The 16,716-nt window shown below is 40.7% G+C and overlaps 1 protein-coding gene and 1 long non-coding RNA gene across 2 annotated transcripts; both read left to right on the top strand.

The window, feature by feature from the left end:
• Positions 1-549: 549 nt before the first annotated feature.
• LOC311115034 lies at positions 550-2,850 on the top strand. Its single transcript, XR_014611187.1, has 2 exons — positions 550-705; positions 1,047-2,850. It is a non-coding gene; the product is annotated as an uncharacterized lncRNA (long non-coding RNA).
• Positions 2,851-9,750: 6,900 nt separating this feature from the next.
• LOC311115033 (homeobox protein OTX1 B-like) lies at positions 9,751-13,626 on the top strand (the record flags this gene model as incomplete). Its single annotated transcript, XM_084190249.1, has 3 exons — positions 9,751-9,847; positions 10,503-10,654; positions 11,777-13,626. The coding sequence occupies 3 exons, from the start codon at positions 9,751-9,753 to the stop codon at positions 12,530-12,532; spliced, it is 1,005 nt and encodes a 334-aa protein (XP_084046375.1). The 3' UTR covers positions 12,533-13,626.
• Positions 13,627-16,716: the final 3,090 nt, after the last annotated feature.

The raw sequence follows: 16,716 nt of genomic DNA, 5'->3' as shown, positions 1-16,716 counted from the left end.
TTGTATTTAGGCCTACCTTTTGTTCTTCTCTATTCGCTGTTGCTAATTTTACTTTTATTTAGACACTTGGAAATGTGAGAGGGAGACAGAAAGATGAAACAGGAGTACTGTTGTTGTTGTAGTAGTATCAGTAGTAGTATCAGCAGTAGTAGTATCAGTAGTAGTAGTAGTAGTAGTAGTATCAGTAGTAGTAGTAGTATCAGTAGTAGTAGTAGTATCAGTAGTAGTAGAATAACAACATACTGAGAGCTATTGTCTCTCTTCTCCACCTAAGACTGGCAGAAGACGGAGGCTCAGAAGAGTAGTACTGTAGTAGTATTGTAGTAATACTGTAGTGGTATTGTAGTAGTACTGTAGTAGCACTGTAGTGGTATTGTAGTAGTACTGTAGTAGCACTGTAGTAGTATTGTAGTAGTACTGTAGTAGCACTGTAGTGGTATTGTAGTAGTACTGTAGTGGTATTGTAGTAGTACTGTAATAGTACTGTAGTAGCACTGTAGTGGTATTGTAGTGGTATTGTAGTAGTACTGTAGTAGTATTGTAGTAGTACTGTAGTAGTAGTAGTTCCTAATCTTTTCTCTCCACTCCAGACTGGCAGAAAACGGAGGCTCAGAAGAGAAGAGAGCAGCTGCTGCTGGATGAACTGGTCATACTGGTCAACAAACGAGACGCGCTGGTCAGAGACCTCGATGCACAGGAGAAACAGTACGTCTCACACACATACTACACACACATACACAAACACGCGCACATTTTCACACTCTCTCACACACACACACAGTCACACACACAGATACTGACACTCACGCGCACACACAACCATAAAGAGCGACTGATATCAGCCAATAGGGTGCCATGCTGCAGGGGGTTAAAGGTCAAATCTGCTCTCCTGGCACGCCGCCGCTCCATTCACAGGTGGCATGGCGACCGTTGCCATGGCACCCACCCTCTGTGTACAGTCCTGTGTCTGCTGTACCTCTACCTGTCTCCCTCCTGTATCATGTGACCTCCTGATCTCTAACCTTTGACCTCGCTGTGTTCCGCAGGGCGGAGGAGGAAGATGAGCACCTGGAGAGAACCCTCGAGCAGAACAAAGGCAAGATGGCCAAGAAGGAAGAGAAGTGTGTCCTTCAATGATTGTCCTTTCATTTCTCACACACACACACACACACACACATATATAGTCTGCGTCCCAAATGGCACCCTCTGTCCTATATAGTACTTTTGACCAGGGCAACATAGTGCACTATACAGGGAAGAGGGGGCCATTTGGGACACGGATGTAGGCTACAATATTTGGTCGATCGATACAAGAATTGTATTATTATTATTATTATTATTATTATTATATTGACTATTATTATTATTGTTGTTGTTATTATACCATTATATTGACATTATTATTATTATTATTATTATACCATTATATTGACTATTTGATAAACCTATATTATTATGTTTATTTGAACCCTGAAATTGAAATCCAGTCGTTGTTTTTTTGGTCAAGGGCTGTGATTGTTTTACTGCTAAACTAAAAGGCAGCATCCCAAATGGAACCCTATTCCCTATAAAGTGCACTACTTTTGACCAGGGCCCTCACTATATAGGAGATAGGGTGTCATTTGGGAGGTATAAAGGCTCTGTGATGATGAGAGCCCATGATGCCTTGAACCAGCTTTATACTGACATGGAAATGTGTCCCACTTATACTATAGACTTTATTTTTATTTTGTTGTGTTGTTGCTTTATCAAGCAAGGTACTTGTATTTAATATACATATAAATGATGGAATATACAGCCCAGTGGAAAACTACCAAGGGAGGGATTGAAATATCAAATAATCATGATTCTAAAGGAAAAAAAGAGATGGTTGTATCCTATATGGCTTTGGAATTTTACCTGAGACCTGAACATTTAATTTCAGACACAGCCTTCTCTGGCAGAATGTTTCAATGTTGAGGAGCTAGGAGAGAGAGATTCCTTTCTAGTGGTTTTGAGGAACAGCACAAGTTCTTTTATGGGGGATTTTGTTTTTTTTAATCGTTGATGATGATAGCCTATGATATTGTACTGACGTTTATTAATTCAATTGGACTAAAAAAAAAAAAAAGAGTATAATTCACGATATCAGTATTTTCAAGCTATGTTTATTACTTGACTGTGTGTAATGTTTTTAACTGTACGATATCTCAAGAGAGGAACACAAGATGCAGTTCATAAACCGAAAAACTGTTATGATTTTTTTGTTCGCTTGAATGCGGTTTACCAAACATTGCAGAAGAAGAGCTGGCTCGGTGATAAGGGGGGAGGGAGGGAGGGAGGGAGGGGGGGGGGGTGGAGCGGAGCTGAGGCGGGGGTCGTGTCCAGCTGTCATTTTGTATATTTTCATCACTGCTCTGACAAATAGCGAACAAAAAAACTTTTTCCGGCATCAATGCCGCAAGCAGTTGAAAACAGAATAACTTTTATTTATTGCCGTTTTATGGTCGTAGTAGGAATTCTACGGGCTATACTTGTTATTAGTAAACCAGAATCACAACACAACCATGTCATATTCTTGCATTTCGCGCATTTTAATCAAAAGGGCGTTTTGTTTATATTTATTGTATACATACTGAAGAAGAGGTAATATGTTGCTTTTATTTGTGCATCGATATCCTGGTTCTAACAATAGAAATGTAATTACCAGAAAGGGCAAAGCCCATCAGATCATTCTAGTAATTATATTTCTATGGGTTCCACTACATCCGTTGCAGCTGCTGTCTTAACGTGTGAACATTTACCTGTTTGATTATTTATTCCACTGTCATAACACAAGTCTTCAATAAAGTCCTAAGCTTTCATACTCCATTACAGGTGTTTGGTGATGTGTTTTTGGAGCCCTATGGAGTAGGCTGTAGGCTACAAGCCCTCGTACAAAACTTTACCTGAGGCCGCTGAAATATAATATTCCTATTTGATCATGAGTGTTTGATCATCAATGTAGGACTATATTTCATTTGGGGTTTTTAATATGATGTTTTCCTGTAGCCTACAAATAATGAATAGTATTAGTATTGTTTATAATGTGACATTGTCTTCGTTTAAGTTGTTATGTCCTAGCTTTTGGGAAGTTTTAAACCTCTTTTAAATGTTGCATTAATTTCATTATTTTGCAATATTCGAAATTCCTGAAATATCCCAACAATGAAGCGGGCCATAGTTGTTGCCCGGTGCGAGTGGTAGGCTACGTTTTCTAAATTAAAAGTCAATTATGTTTGTAGAAGTTTTTCAAATGCTAGTGTGCTTTTCGTTGAAATAGGCCAACAGAAGTGTTTTAATGTCGAACTGCAGACAGCGTTTAGCAATGCTTATTACATGCAGCTCTGCTGAATTCCCATTGGCTTTATGCATGTTTATAAATTAGTATTTGCGTCCGATTTTCTTTGAGCTCGATGCCGAGTAGCCTATATAGCCTTTTCCTCGGAGGAAGATTAGCCCAAATCACTTTGTACCGAGAGCAGATGCTGTCCCTCTCTCCCTCGCCTGGTTTTGACGCAGTGGAAAAGGCAAGGGGGGTTTGAGTTGAATTGGAGAGGCGCGGAGCTGGAGACCGTGTAGTGGTTTTGGAGCTATGGTCACAGGCAGCATCCACTCTCTCTCTCTCATCCATCCCCGATTAAATAAAGAAAATAGGTTTTGACAGCTGACCTCCTCCCTAGCCTTTCTAATACTTTCCAATTAATTTGCTGATCGGTTCCCTGCTTGGGACCGACTGTACATCCATACATATTACGTCCCCCAAGGCGCTTTGTTTCTAGTTAGTATTATACTGCAGTTATCACGGGTTGGCTATAATCTGTTGAATAAAGCTGCGCGCCGTAATGGCGTTCACAAACGATTACACCCCAGTCGGTGAAGGACATTTGTTTGTTGCCTTAACAAATCACAGAGCTTTGACGGAGAAAAAAGGAGAGGGGGGAGAGTGGTAGATTGTAATAATGCATTACAGTTGCATCATGGTGTGTGTGATCTAAATGGAATTGTGATGGTCTGAAATGACCATGGCACTACATTGTAATTATTTTGGCATTTATCTACTCAGGGTGTTTAAACACACTTGGGCTATTTGTTTCTAATATCCTGCACGCTGTGTTTACTTAGGTCAGTATTTTTAGTTAGGCTAAAGTCTCGTTTTATGATTATGAAATAGATGTTTGATAACTTTGATTTTGGCCTATCCGTTCACATGTATTTAATTATGCTATACAACTTCCTATTGAAAATAGGGAATAATAAACTTAAATGCAGAATATGGTCAACTTTAAATAATTTAATTTTAGAGTAGGCTATTAGGCCTATATGCATTTTATTTATTTAGCAAAAAAGAAAACACTTTTCACCTTTCTCAATTTATAGCCTAGTTGAAATGTGCGCTTATTCTGCAGTTTATCGATACTTTTAAAGGGTTATCTTTTTATGTTTGTCATTTTCCAAAAGTCTCGATAAAAGACCAATCAATCCAGATGATGGAAAGAATACATCGTATTGTTCTAAACGATTTGTATTTTCCAAAAACTCAAATGAATACTTTCTTACCTGGGTGTGTACCATGCATGGTCGCCTTATGATCCTAAATTAGCCAAGCAGCCGATAAAAATGCCTATAGTTTTTTTTTAAATATATATACATTTTACAGATAATAGAAACGAACGTCTCAAACGCGCAGCGTAAAAAGCCGTTTTTGGAGCTCTGCAGCCGCATGGTGTAGAATCCTTTTTGTGCAGTGCGAGCGGATTATCTCCTGAGTATTGTGGCTCGTGGAGGCTTTGAAGTCTGTGGCCTCACCTCGCAGGTGCTGAGAACTGCTCGGCCAGTCTGAATTATACCTTCCTGCGTCGAAAAATGTACCAAGGCACCCATGTAGCCCACCGTTCCCCTCTCGAGCTGGGTTCTTACAATATCGTATTTTATGCTTCATCGTTTTAACAAGCTCCGACAACATCCGCGAGACCTTCTTCTCTTCCCTCTTCCAATCCTGCCGGCTAAAGGGACAAAACTTTTTCCCCTCCTCTCTCCTCTCCTCACCCTCGCTTCCTAATCCTAGGCTTTACGAGCTCAGCATTAAGAAAATTCGACAGCAATTTGGGATTAGACAAAATACTCTTATTACAAAAGGTTGGTGCAATTTGATAACTTGATACTTGTTCGGGGTTTATCACAGGGTTTCAACCAACATCAGGAGGAAAAACAAGAAAATCTGTGCTCAATTGTCATGCAGAATTTAAGAATTACGCGTCTCTTTTGTGTTGGGATTGAGTACTATATTTGTTACAAGTCCTTTTTGCATGATGATTTCACTCGTGGGAATGAAATCGGCCTAGTGGTTTGTTTGAGTGGGTGGAGGAATTTAGTCCGGGCTGGGCTGGAGCCATGGTCAAGGCCTGGGCCCTCTCTTTCTCTCGCTCTGCCTCTCGAGCTGTAATAACACCAGGGCCTATAGAGAGCACGGCATCACTATGCATGTATATAGACGTTCACACACAACAACAAATCACTTTCTTCCCCCTTTTCGTTTCCCATCCACAGCAGCGTCTTTCTTTTCAAGTGCTCTTGTCGATGACTTTTTATAGGCTATAGACGGGGGAACCTAAAGGGTGTCTTTGATTGGATGGTCCTATATAGTACAAATGTAATTTCGTTCCTAGAGGCCACTGTCACTTGCTTTGAACATTAGCTCGCTTTCAGCTCGTGCCTCAAAATGAGTTGATTTTGTGAGATCAACAGAAGAGGCCGAGCGAGCTCTTATTAACGTCCCGCGAGCATCTCCTACTCGCGACCCTTTGAGAAACGGTTACGGCAACAGTGCACCCCCCTGATATTCTGTTACGAGTATTTTGTTGGGGGTATTTCTTTACAAGGGGTGTTGGAAAGTGAGATTTAGCAATTATTGGATTTGATTCCGGGGCTCGAGAATGGGGTTCCCGTCTTTTCTTTTTATATGTGTTGAATTCATTTCTTTTTTCCTGGATTGGTAGAGTTTTTCTTGGTTTTCTTGTCTGTGAGTTGACGGTCTATCCCTATTAAACTTAACGCCGACCATTCTGAAATGTAATTCTAAGTGGGGGATTAGAACTAATTCATATTCATGAGCTGGAGGTCACAATACAAATGAAAATGGATCAATTTAACTTTTTCCCTTTTATTTACGTCACATTCTCTCTATTGAAAGACATTCCTCAAATGTATTGAATGGAAGATATTTTTTCAAAGGATAATTTATACTTTCTCATCGACGATTCTCTTAAGAGAAATGGGTTATATGTTGTTGGTCAACTAACCACGGAATTCGAATATAAACGTGTTGGTTTCTTCCGGCTGGAACAGCTCTGATTAATGTTTTTAGTGACCTGAACCTAAAGGCCCACGCGCCCCGGCGGAAATAAGCATGATACCAAATCAACTTGCTTAAATGTGTTATATTTGTGCTCTTTCTGGTAGCCTGTTCGTTCTGTGTTTTTGTAAAGAAAAAGAAAAGAACATTGAATTCGAAATACCTCCCTTTTTTGTGTGGACAAGTTAGTCATATCCGCTTTTCGGACATCTCATTGAAAAACATTATTTATTTCCAGTTATTGACAATGTTCAAAAAGTATATTCGACTCGGCTATAGCTTGCACTTGCTCTCAACCACAGATTAAAGAGTCCGTTTTGGGGCCTGTTAGTTTGCGCTGTTGCCGTTTCTTTTTGATAAATATATAAATAATAAAAGTATATTTAAGAATACAATAATTGTCATTTCGGTCAAATCCCATGTTGGTCTCCAAAATAGGTCGGTCTAGCCTATATAATATTTGGCTATTTATTCGATGCGTAATTGGTCTGTTCAGAAGAGTGCACAGCAAAAACTGGTGGTATGAGCCACTTTGCCAATCTGTCTGAAATATTTTCCCCTTTTGAGAATATGTCCGGACTGGGTTTGTCCGGGTTTGTTGTCCTCGACCGAAAGGGGAGGGGCTTCTACAGCTGCTCTGAGCGCTGAGTGGCAACTCCCGCTGTCTGTCAGAGAGAGGACGCGCACTGATTGGATAGAGTGGGTGGATCGGCAGGTGTCCTATGCTCATAGAGGGGCAGGGTAGTGGGAATGTGATCAATCTCCATCCGTCTACATTAGCAATCACCTAAACACAGTGACAGACACCACGCAAAGCTCAAGCAAATTAGTTTGATTTATTTGGTTTTTAAACACCCGGAAACCTTCACAGTGAAACAACGACAGGGCACGTGCTGGGTGAGAAGTGAGAACCAATAGGCTACAGCTCTTCTCCATAATGAACAGTTTGCTCTGTATTTGTTTTTGAGTTGTAGTCGCGGTCTTGAGTTCTCTCTCTTCGGGTTGCCATCCAGACTTCCTCGGTATTGGTGGATAGCCGCATTGTGTTCATCTGGTCGCCTCTACCAGGCTAATAAAGGAGAGAAGCTTGGGGATAGGAAGGAGAGAAAAAGGTAAGTTACTTTAATGGTTTAGATTGAAAAACGATCCTCCAACTTCAATCTTTCTTCTTTGTGCGTAAATTAGTTTGTCCTGCATTTGAAACAACCTTTAATCAGCATTTCCTACTGTTTGCGTTGTGTGGCAATCGGAAAGAGTGATAAATGTATACAGGCTGTTTATTTGGCTTAAAATCCGATAATAATGTATATGTGCGCGTTTCATTTTTACTCCCATTGTGTCTAATCTATTATTAAATGAATGATCAATTAATACTTGTGTAAAATCCCCTGAGTGGGCGACTTCAAGTTGAATTCGATTAATTTTTGTACGAGTTGTCAACTTCTAGGGCCTAATAACTTGATATTTTCATTACAATTGAAGCATGCGAATTTTTTTTTTTTTGGGGGGGGAGGATAGCAATTGGACCGTTAAAATGTCTGAACTACTTAGTAGATAATTGGAGAGGCGTGTATGGGGGTTTTGTTAAATTTATTTTGCTGATAAGGACACTTCTGAAATGTTCACCCCCGAGGACTAATCTAAATTCTAATTGGGTTCATTTGCACGAAGATGTCGTCTTTTTCAAATCGCTCCCCCAACAGAGCAGGGGCTGAAAATGTCGTTTAAAAGAACCGTCCGAATACAGAGAAAAAAGAGCCGGGGTTTGGGTCGCACAGCACGGGGGCCAGATAGTCATCTCGGTGAATAGAATAGATGAGTTTCCGCTCGTTAACGTCAATTTAATTTCCAGCTTATTAATTTTGGATTGTTTCCCCCTCCGTGGACGTTAGTAGCCTAACGATAATTGGAAGTGGCAAGTGAAATGTTGGCTTCTAAATGTCAACAATCAACCTATGCAGTGAAGTGTGGCTATGTTTTTAGGCTATACCTTTCCAGCTTTTAGGCTACTCAAGGACTCCAATTTGTACTTATGCTAAACTAACTTTTTTTGCAATAGAATGAGGCTAAAAGCTCTAAATAGTAGTTGATAGTAAAAAATTATTCCCCAATGGTTGTCATTCAGGGCTCAAAGACTGAGTTTCTATTTGACTGTTTCAGTTTGAACATAAATGAGACGCTTTGGAAACGAGGCCTACTCACACGTACACAACCCCGGACCAGAGCAACTTTATTTGGCCCAATCAAAGATAACTATTTCTCAAAATGGATTATTACTCCATAGCACCATAGTTTGACCCAGCTCTCATCATATATACCCAAATAACCATTTTCTGAGTTTATATGGTTCGACAGCCTACAGGCCACGGGGTAGAGACAATGGCCCATGCTGACTGTGTGTAATTGAGTCCAATGGATTCAAGTGGGGTGCATATCAAACCGATAGCCCAACACTTAGGCTATTTGTAACGTTTATTCAACAAGATGGGCTAAACGACAAAATGGAGATAATGCACAATTATGATAGTCTAAAATATGGGCTGTCCAGTTCAGACATGAGGCATTGGACTTTTAGTTTTTATCATTTGGGTTCTAGGAAACGGCCCGCACATAATAAACAAACGTAAATAATTGCTTAATATTACTAGTTTAACAACTTCATATGGTTTTTGGTTGCCTATTGAAGTAGAATAGACGCTAACAATACATTATGTTCCATGTAGTCTATACGAATTAAAAAAAAAAAAAAATGTCATACATAAACCACGCAGTTTTAACCAAAAAGAGAATCACTCGGGGGATTATTTTGTTATATTTTCATTTGTTTTTGTTGCACTTTGTTGTAGCCTACATTAATTTAATTAATACATTTTTCTTAAGCATATTATGATATATATATATCTCTTCAAGACTAATCATATAGTGATTATTATAGTTAGGAATACTCCAGCAGGCCTGTACTGTAGTTTAGAGAAGCAAAGAGGAAAATATTCATTGTAGATCACGGAATGTCTAACTAAACAATATTTAGTTCAACTTTGGAAATCTTAAACAGGCCATTTCCAATGCATCTCAAATGAAGAAAAACAGTGCGTATTTGCCAAAAGACTAAGTCATTTAAGTTTTGAAAAGCCCTACAATTTGCCATTTTCATACCAAACAGGCTTTTCTTGTGTATTAAAAGTACAGCATATGATCATTGTTTACCAGTCGAAATATTTGTCTTAATCCAGCAGTGATTTACATCGAACTATTTGTGTTAATCGATACATTTCTTTTTGCAGTGACTTACATCGGGCCCCTCTCCCGTCAAGCTGCAACATCGGGGGAAATCGAACTATTGGCAAGATCTGGGGGGACCCGTGACTGCCTCTAGCATGATGTCATACCTCAAACAGCCCCCCTACGGCATGAACGGCCTAGGGCTCAGCGGCGCCGCCATGGACCTACTGCACCCGTCTGTGGGCTACCCAGGTAGGGATAAGCGCCTCGCATCCGCCCGTGTTTGAGTGGAATGTTTTAGCGAAACAGGTTCTGGATGTCAGGCTAGTTCGGTGCACGGCCCAGCGCCCGGGGCTCTCACACTCCAGGATGTCTCTCTCCAAATGGAAATGGAACCTATAAGGACAAACCTATAGGCAACCTATTGTCAGTAACCAAACATACAACATGTCTGAGCAGCCAACGATAATATCAGCAGTGCGCACACTGGTGGTTTAGGCCTGGTCCGGGCTTGAGGACGCAAAATGTTGGATAAAGATAATATTGAATCTGAGCTTAATAGGCTACAACTCGAAATCAAACTTTATTTGAAGTGGATTTACGCATGGTTAGCCATGGAAAAAGTAAAAATAAATAGATTTTTAGTTTCCACAATTAGGCTATAGTATTTTTGGATAGTTTGTATTTGTTATAGTTGGCGGGCTACATCGAATATTTATATACAGTCCGATGTTGTCTTATCTATTTCCACACAATGAAATGTTGGCTGGTAAGACAAACAGACTAAGCTGAATATTGCTCAAGTGGCATGAATAATTGTCTAAATATGATTAGTCTTTCTTCTAAATATAGACACAAATCATTTTAAAGCTTTAATTTCAAATCTCTCTTGCTCTCTCTGTTCCAGCGACGCCTAGAAAACAGCGTCGGGAGCGGACCACGTTCACGCGCTCGCAGTTGGACATCCTCGAGTCGCTCTTTGCTAAAACTAGGTATCCGGATATCTTCATGCGGGAAGAGGTCGCACTGAAAATTAACCTTCCGGAATCCAGGGTCCAGGTAAAATGTCAACCTTTTTAACTGCATTCACTCTGCTTTTTGGGAGACAGCGATTCATTGAAATCTCAGGGATTGGTTCAAGGATTAGGGTTGTTGTAACCAACTCAGTGACGCACAATATAGCCGCCCACCCCTGTAGTCCCCTCTTGTGCTCCATAGAACAAATACTTTACTTAAGCCATACTTCTCACGGCTAGCAGTTAGCTTCAATAGTGCAGCGATGAAGTTTCCCCATAAAGTCATTGAGCTTGTACTAGTGATTGGTGAGCTATTGACTGGGTGGCCTCTCTCCACATATTATTGGCTATATCATGTGACTATCTGAGGAATGGTGGTCTTTCTGATCTGTAGTTTATTCAACACTTGTTATTATCTAAACGGAATGCCATCCAGGGTAGAGACGTATAGGCTAGACCTAGAATATGAGCACCAATTCAGAGGTTCACTTTTGGATGCCTACAATGCCGTTTTAGAAATCGTTTTGTTAAACTTAACATAAGTCTCTCTCACACACAGTCCCATAGACTACTCATGCCTTTTTTAAACCATTTGCTCAGAACATGAGGTCGTCACCAAGGCCAACCTCTCTTTCTGAGTTGTTGTTGTCAGAATGCGTGTGAAACCAAATGCTCTACATGATCCTCCCCTCTTGGTGCTATGGAGTTACCCTGCTCCGAAGAGAAACTCTATAGCCTGTTATCTACAAGGTCTGCATCCCAAATGGCACCCTATTCCCTACATAGTGCACTACTTTTGACCAGGACCCATAGGGTGTCCCAAAGGGCTCTGGTCAAAAGTAGTGCACTATGTAGGGAATAGGGTGCGATTTGGGACGCAAACAAGGTATGAAACTAGAGACCCATGCTGGTAGAAGGGAACATGCCTGGGTGAAAATTAACATTGATACCTAATTACACCAACTCTGTTATTCCATCATGGCCTTTTCTCTTTAGAACTGTATTGTGAGAGCTTGTTGTCTCTGATGGCTGGGTTGGCTAGCTCTTGGTTCGGTTAGTTGTTTTGGTTAGGTGTGGTTTTAACATTTGTTTGGTTCTAGGTGTGTTTTAATGGTTGATAGGTTCTAGGTGTGTTTAACAGTTGATTCTCTTTGTTTGGATCTAGGTGTGGTTCAAGAACCGGCGGGCGAAGTGTCGGCAGCAGGCACAGAGCGGCAACAGTGCCAAGGCCCGTCCGGCCAAGAAGAAGTCATCTCCGGCGAGGGAGAGCACAGGGTCGGAGAGCAGCGGCCAGTTCACCCCACCTGCTGTCTCCAGCGCAGTCTCCTCTTCTTCCTCCTCCTCCACCAATCACGCGGGGGCAGGCCTCAGCAACACCTCTACCTCCATCAGCACCGTCTCGTCCATTTGGAGTCCCGCCATCTCCCCGGGCAACGGCCCGTTAACACCCGCCTCTGCCCCGCCGCTCGCCGAGCCCCCCGGACCACCGCCCAACGCCTCCTGCATGCAGCGGTCGGTCTCGGGGTCGGTCTCGGGGTCGGTCTCGGCCGCCTCCTATCCCATGTCCTACAACCAGACCACAGGCTACGGCTCCTACAACCCTACCCCGTCCAGTTCCTACTTCAGCGGGGTGGACTGCGGCTCCTACCTGGCCCCCATGCACTCTCACCCACACCACCAACTCAGCCCCATGACTGCCTCTTCCATGTCGGGTCACCCTCACCACCATATCAGTCAGTCTTCAGGACACCACCACCACCACCATCACCAGGCTTACGGAGGCTCCGGCCTGGCCTTCAACGGCTCAGACTGCCTGGATTATAAAGAGCAGACGGCGGCCTCCTCGTGGAAACTCAACTTTAATGCCAGCGACTGCTTGGACTACAAAGACCAGGCCTCCTGGAGGTTCCAAGTCTTGTGAGGACTACAAAGACCAGGGGACTCATGTCTTGTGATTGGTTGACTTTTTTCCCCCCTTCTGTATATCCCCTCCTTCCCTATTTGGTTTCCTCACTCCTAATTTGTTGATTTTTAAAGAGAAAAGTATATGAACTTTAAAAAGTAACAGCAATGATAGTTTGGATGGACAGAAGTTCATTGATTGGACTTTTATTTTTATTATTTAAAAAAAACGGTCCCTTTTTTAAATATTTTAATTTTTAATGAAAACAACTTGAGCAGAGAGAGGGCTGTGGACTTAATTGAAAGGTCGTTTTTACTTTTGTCAATGAACAAATGTTTCGAAGATACAGGATGACCTTTTAACGTTGGACTGTTTTAACAAATGTTTCAACCAAACTTGTGTGACCTAGCGTCCTCCCGTCCTGGCTCTGGCGATGCACTCATGTCTGTCTCTAGAATGATGAGGATTACCAACCTGTCACCGTGCCAGTGCACGCGCTGCTTACCTCCGTCCATTCCCAATCAAATTGTGTTTTTATTTCTGAAATGTTATTTTTAGGATGAAAGAGATTTTAGTCAGCGACATAAAGGCGCTGAAATATGTATATATGTATTTGGGTCAGTTACAGTGACCACGTTTAGTTGGTGTTTCTGAATTTGAAATTGTTTAATAAGAACTTTGAAACAACTATTGCCGATGTAAATCTTTCCAAATATTCCAAAGAGAACGAATTGGCCATAAAGTTCCATTTTATATACGTTGTTTTCCTTATAGAAAAAAAAAATACCTTTGACAACTTGAAATGTCTTGGAGAAACGAAATAAGAAAATATAGATGCAAAAATGTATTGGATCATGCTCAATCAGGATTGCCGTCTTTCAAAAGAAAACATCTTTAAAAGTTAAACATATTTCAAACACCTCCTAACTCTGGCATTTGTCAATCGTAAAATTTGACATATTTTAACAATAGCACTTGACTTCCTGTTGGAGTCAAATTAATCATTTTAAGAATGTGGATTTACTGTTCCAAAATGCCAGTGAAATGTTGAATGTATCTCAAGGCGACCACCCTTACATACATATCCATCCAATAAAGATCCGTGAACTCATATTTCTTAGTGGATTCTGTGTTTGACCGGAATTAGCCTACAAGTTCACCCAGTGCTTGACTTGGACTGAAATAGGGGCCTGTACTGGTTTTGGGTGCAGGTAGGGGTAGCCTATGCCCTAGTTTATGTAGGAATCCTGTTTTTAATTTAAACAAGTCACACTTTTAGTTTTATATGCTTGTTGGGATGTTAATTAGACTAAGTGTAGGCCTAACGGGGGGAATTTATGCAAATTACTCCCATAATTAAGACAAGTTAAAATACATCCTGTAGGCCTACAGGGATACATTTTAAGAGTGTTTATTTAATCCCTGTGGTCAAATTGAAACGCTAAAATAACTTATTGCTTTAGGGAATTTAAACGTATTTTCTTTTGACACGCAGCGTTAAAACGCTTTAAATATTGAGTCTGTCATATTTGATCGCGGCGTAATTGAATGCGCATATATAATTAACCGCGCGGTATTTCCGTGTAGCACCAAGAGTCGCGTTTATCCAAAATAACCTGGAAGAATCTCACCGCCTCTGATGCGGTAATTACTTAGGTGGGGCCAGGTTAGCAGGTCAAAAAGCGGAGAGGGGGGCAGCTCGAGGGCATAAACTCCTTTTTTTTTTTTTAAAGGGAAAATTGGCGGCGTTTTGGCAAGGTTGTTAAGACGTGCATGTTTTAACAGTGTGCGAAGGCCACGCGGATAATGATACTGTCAGAGGAAGACAGGTCTTGAGAAGGAGAAAGATCCAACATTGTTGAACTCTGAAGGCTATGACCAAAAAACAATATTTGACAAGGCACCGTTCTTTATTAGTTTTAGGCTTTGAAGTTATAATAGATTGAATTGGACTATTTCATTTTAGCGGCATATGATCTTTCTTATAGGAATACATGCATAATGCACAGGCCATCTATTTGCAACAAACCTGAAAGTTGATCAAGGGACCTATCAACAAATTAAAGACATGCCAAAACATTTGAGGTGATCTGGTCTATTAATTAATTCAATCCAAAAATTATAGGCTAAGTAAAATAACAGAGCTCAGGTGCAAGTCTTTAATCAGCGGCCACGCGTGCTTGAGTACGCAATCTGGGGTTGGTACATCCATTTTTTGACATAATTTAATGATTATAGACATTGATTTTTGTTGTTTGAATCCCAGATTGCCCCTTTAATGATGAATATTATGTACAAGCTAAATAAACACGCTGGCAGCGTCCCAAATGGCATCTATATTTCCTACATAGTGGAGACTAAAAAGGGAATACGGTGTCATTTGAGGTGCGCAGCCCCTTGCTAACTAGAACATTATACATGTTAGCTTGAGTAGGCTCCGAACACGTGGGCAGCATTTGTCAAATTTGCATCAAACAAACATTTGCAACCAATCTTGGGTATTTTCGAAACACCTGCCAACAAACACGACCAGGACTGAAGAACTAGAAATTGGACTTGGCACAATGGAATTCGTTTGATGCATAGGCCAGGTGGAACATTTGATTTAAAACATTTTGAGTAATTCCAGAACGGTCCATTTCATGTTCCCTTATTTTATAATTTCGTTAAATAAATAGTAGCCTATGTCTCCTATATTTAGACAGTTAATAAGCTTGTTATAAGGCTACCATTTTTCTTTTAAAACATACATAAGATTTCTCTAATTCATTATGAAAAAAGTCGATTCGGCCCTATTCGGTTTAAACTCGCATGTTCCACGCTCTCTCACGATCTATCCTATGTTGTCCATTATTTCTGTATAGGCTAATCAAGCAATGGATAAGGGACTGGATTAGCTTGAATCCGTTTTGTTTTAAACATCCACCCATTATAAAAAGTCATTTTCGTGCAGACAAATACATGCTATATAATATAATAAATACAATAGAAATATTGGCTTTGCACATGTTGGCAATGGCAGCATATGTTCCACCACTTCGATACAGCAATAGAATAGCATGTAGAATTTCATACAGAAAACTAGGCCTGCTTTAGTGAACGTTGCAATTTTAATTGCATCAAAGGAATAACCTTGAATGGCTTTTCAAAACCAGTTAATTACAATTTAAATCAGGTAGATAATGCATGCAGGCTAAGCTACTTACACTCACATGCATATACAAAACATCTGTCTTTTCAAAGTCTCAAAGCTGCAATAATGCTGCTGTTAAGGAGGCAGCCCAATTCTTACCTTTTTTCCCCCACTAATTGATCTTTTGACCAATCAGATCAGCTCAAAAAGATCTGCTGTGAAAAGACCTGTGATTGGTCAAAAGACTATAATAGTGGAAAAAAGATCAGAATTGGGATGCCTGTCTAAATGCAGCCAATGAGTCTTGGAGACTGGTATTTCCCCAAACGGTCATACAGCAGTAGGCTAGTAGGCTGTCAGCTCCAGGGGTAGGTAGGCTACTTATATTTTTTCCACTAATTGGTGTTTTGATCAATCACATCAGATCTTTTCACATTAGATCTTTTTCAGAGCTGATTTGATTGATCAAAAGACCAATTAGTGAAAAAAAGATCAGAATTGGGCTGCCTGTGTAAACGCAGCCTTAAGAGAGAGGCTTGTACTGGATTACTTCGGCTGCGTTTACACAGGCAGTCCAATTCTGATCTTTGGCCCTATTATTATCAAAAGATCTGATTGGTCAAAAGACCAATTAGTGGCAAAATATCAGATTTGGGCTACCTGTGTAAACACAGCCTAAATTGCTGTATTTCGGTGGATATCCTGATGTTTAGCAATTTCTCTCTCTGCGTAATCATATTACTACTAAAAGCTCAATGTAGCGACACCAGTTGGAACCTTATAATAATAATAATATAATAATAATAATAATAATATGCCATTTAGCAGACGCTTTTATCCAAAGCGACTCATAGTCATGTGTATGGGTGGTCCCGGGGATCGAACCCACTACCTTGGCGTTACAAGCGCCGTGCTCTACCAGCTGAGCTACAGAGGACCTTAACTTGCAGGCCACAGCCAATGGGTCAGCAGACATTTTTGGCCATGGCCCTTTAGGCGTAAGGGTCTAGATGTATGGCTAGATTAAATCCCATCCACCCTTTTCAGCTCTGCACCTTTTAAAGGCAAT

Source organism: Coregonus lavaretus, assembly GCF_964263955.1.
Source record: "Coregonus lavaretus genome assembly, contig: HAP1_SCAFFOLD_4202, whole genome shotgun sequence".
Lineage (NCBI taxonomy): Eukaryota > Metazoa > Chordata > Actinopteri > Salmoniformes > Salmonidae > Coregonus > Coregonus lavaretus.
The sequence above is the reverse complement of the archived record's forward strand: the minus strand, read 5'-3'. Positions and strand labels throughout refer to the sequence as shown.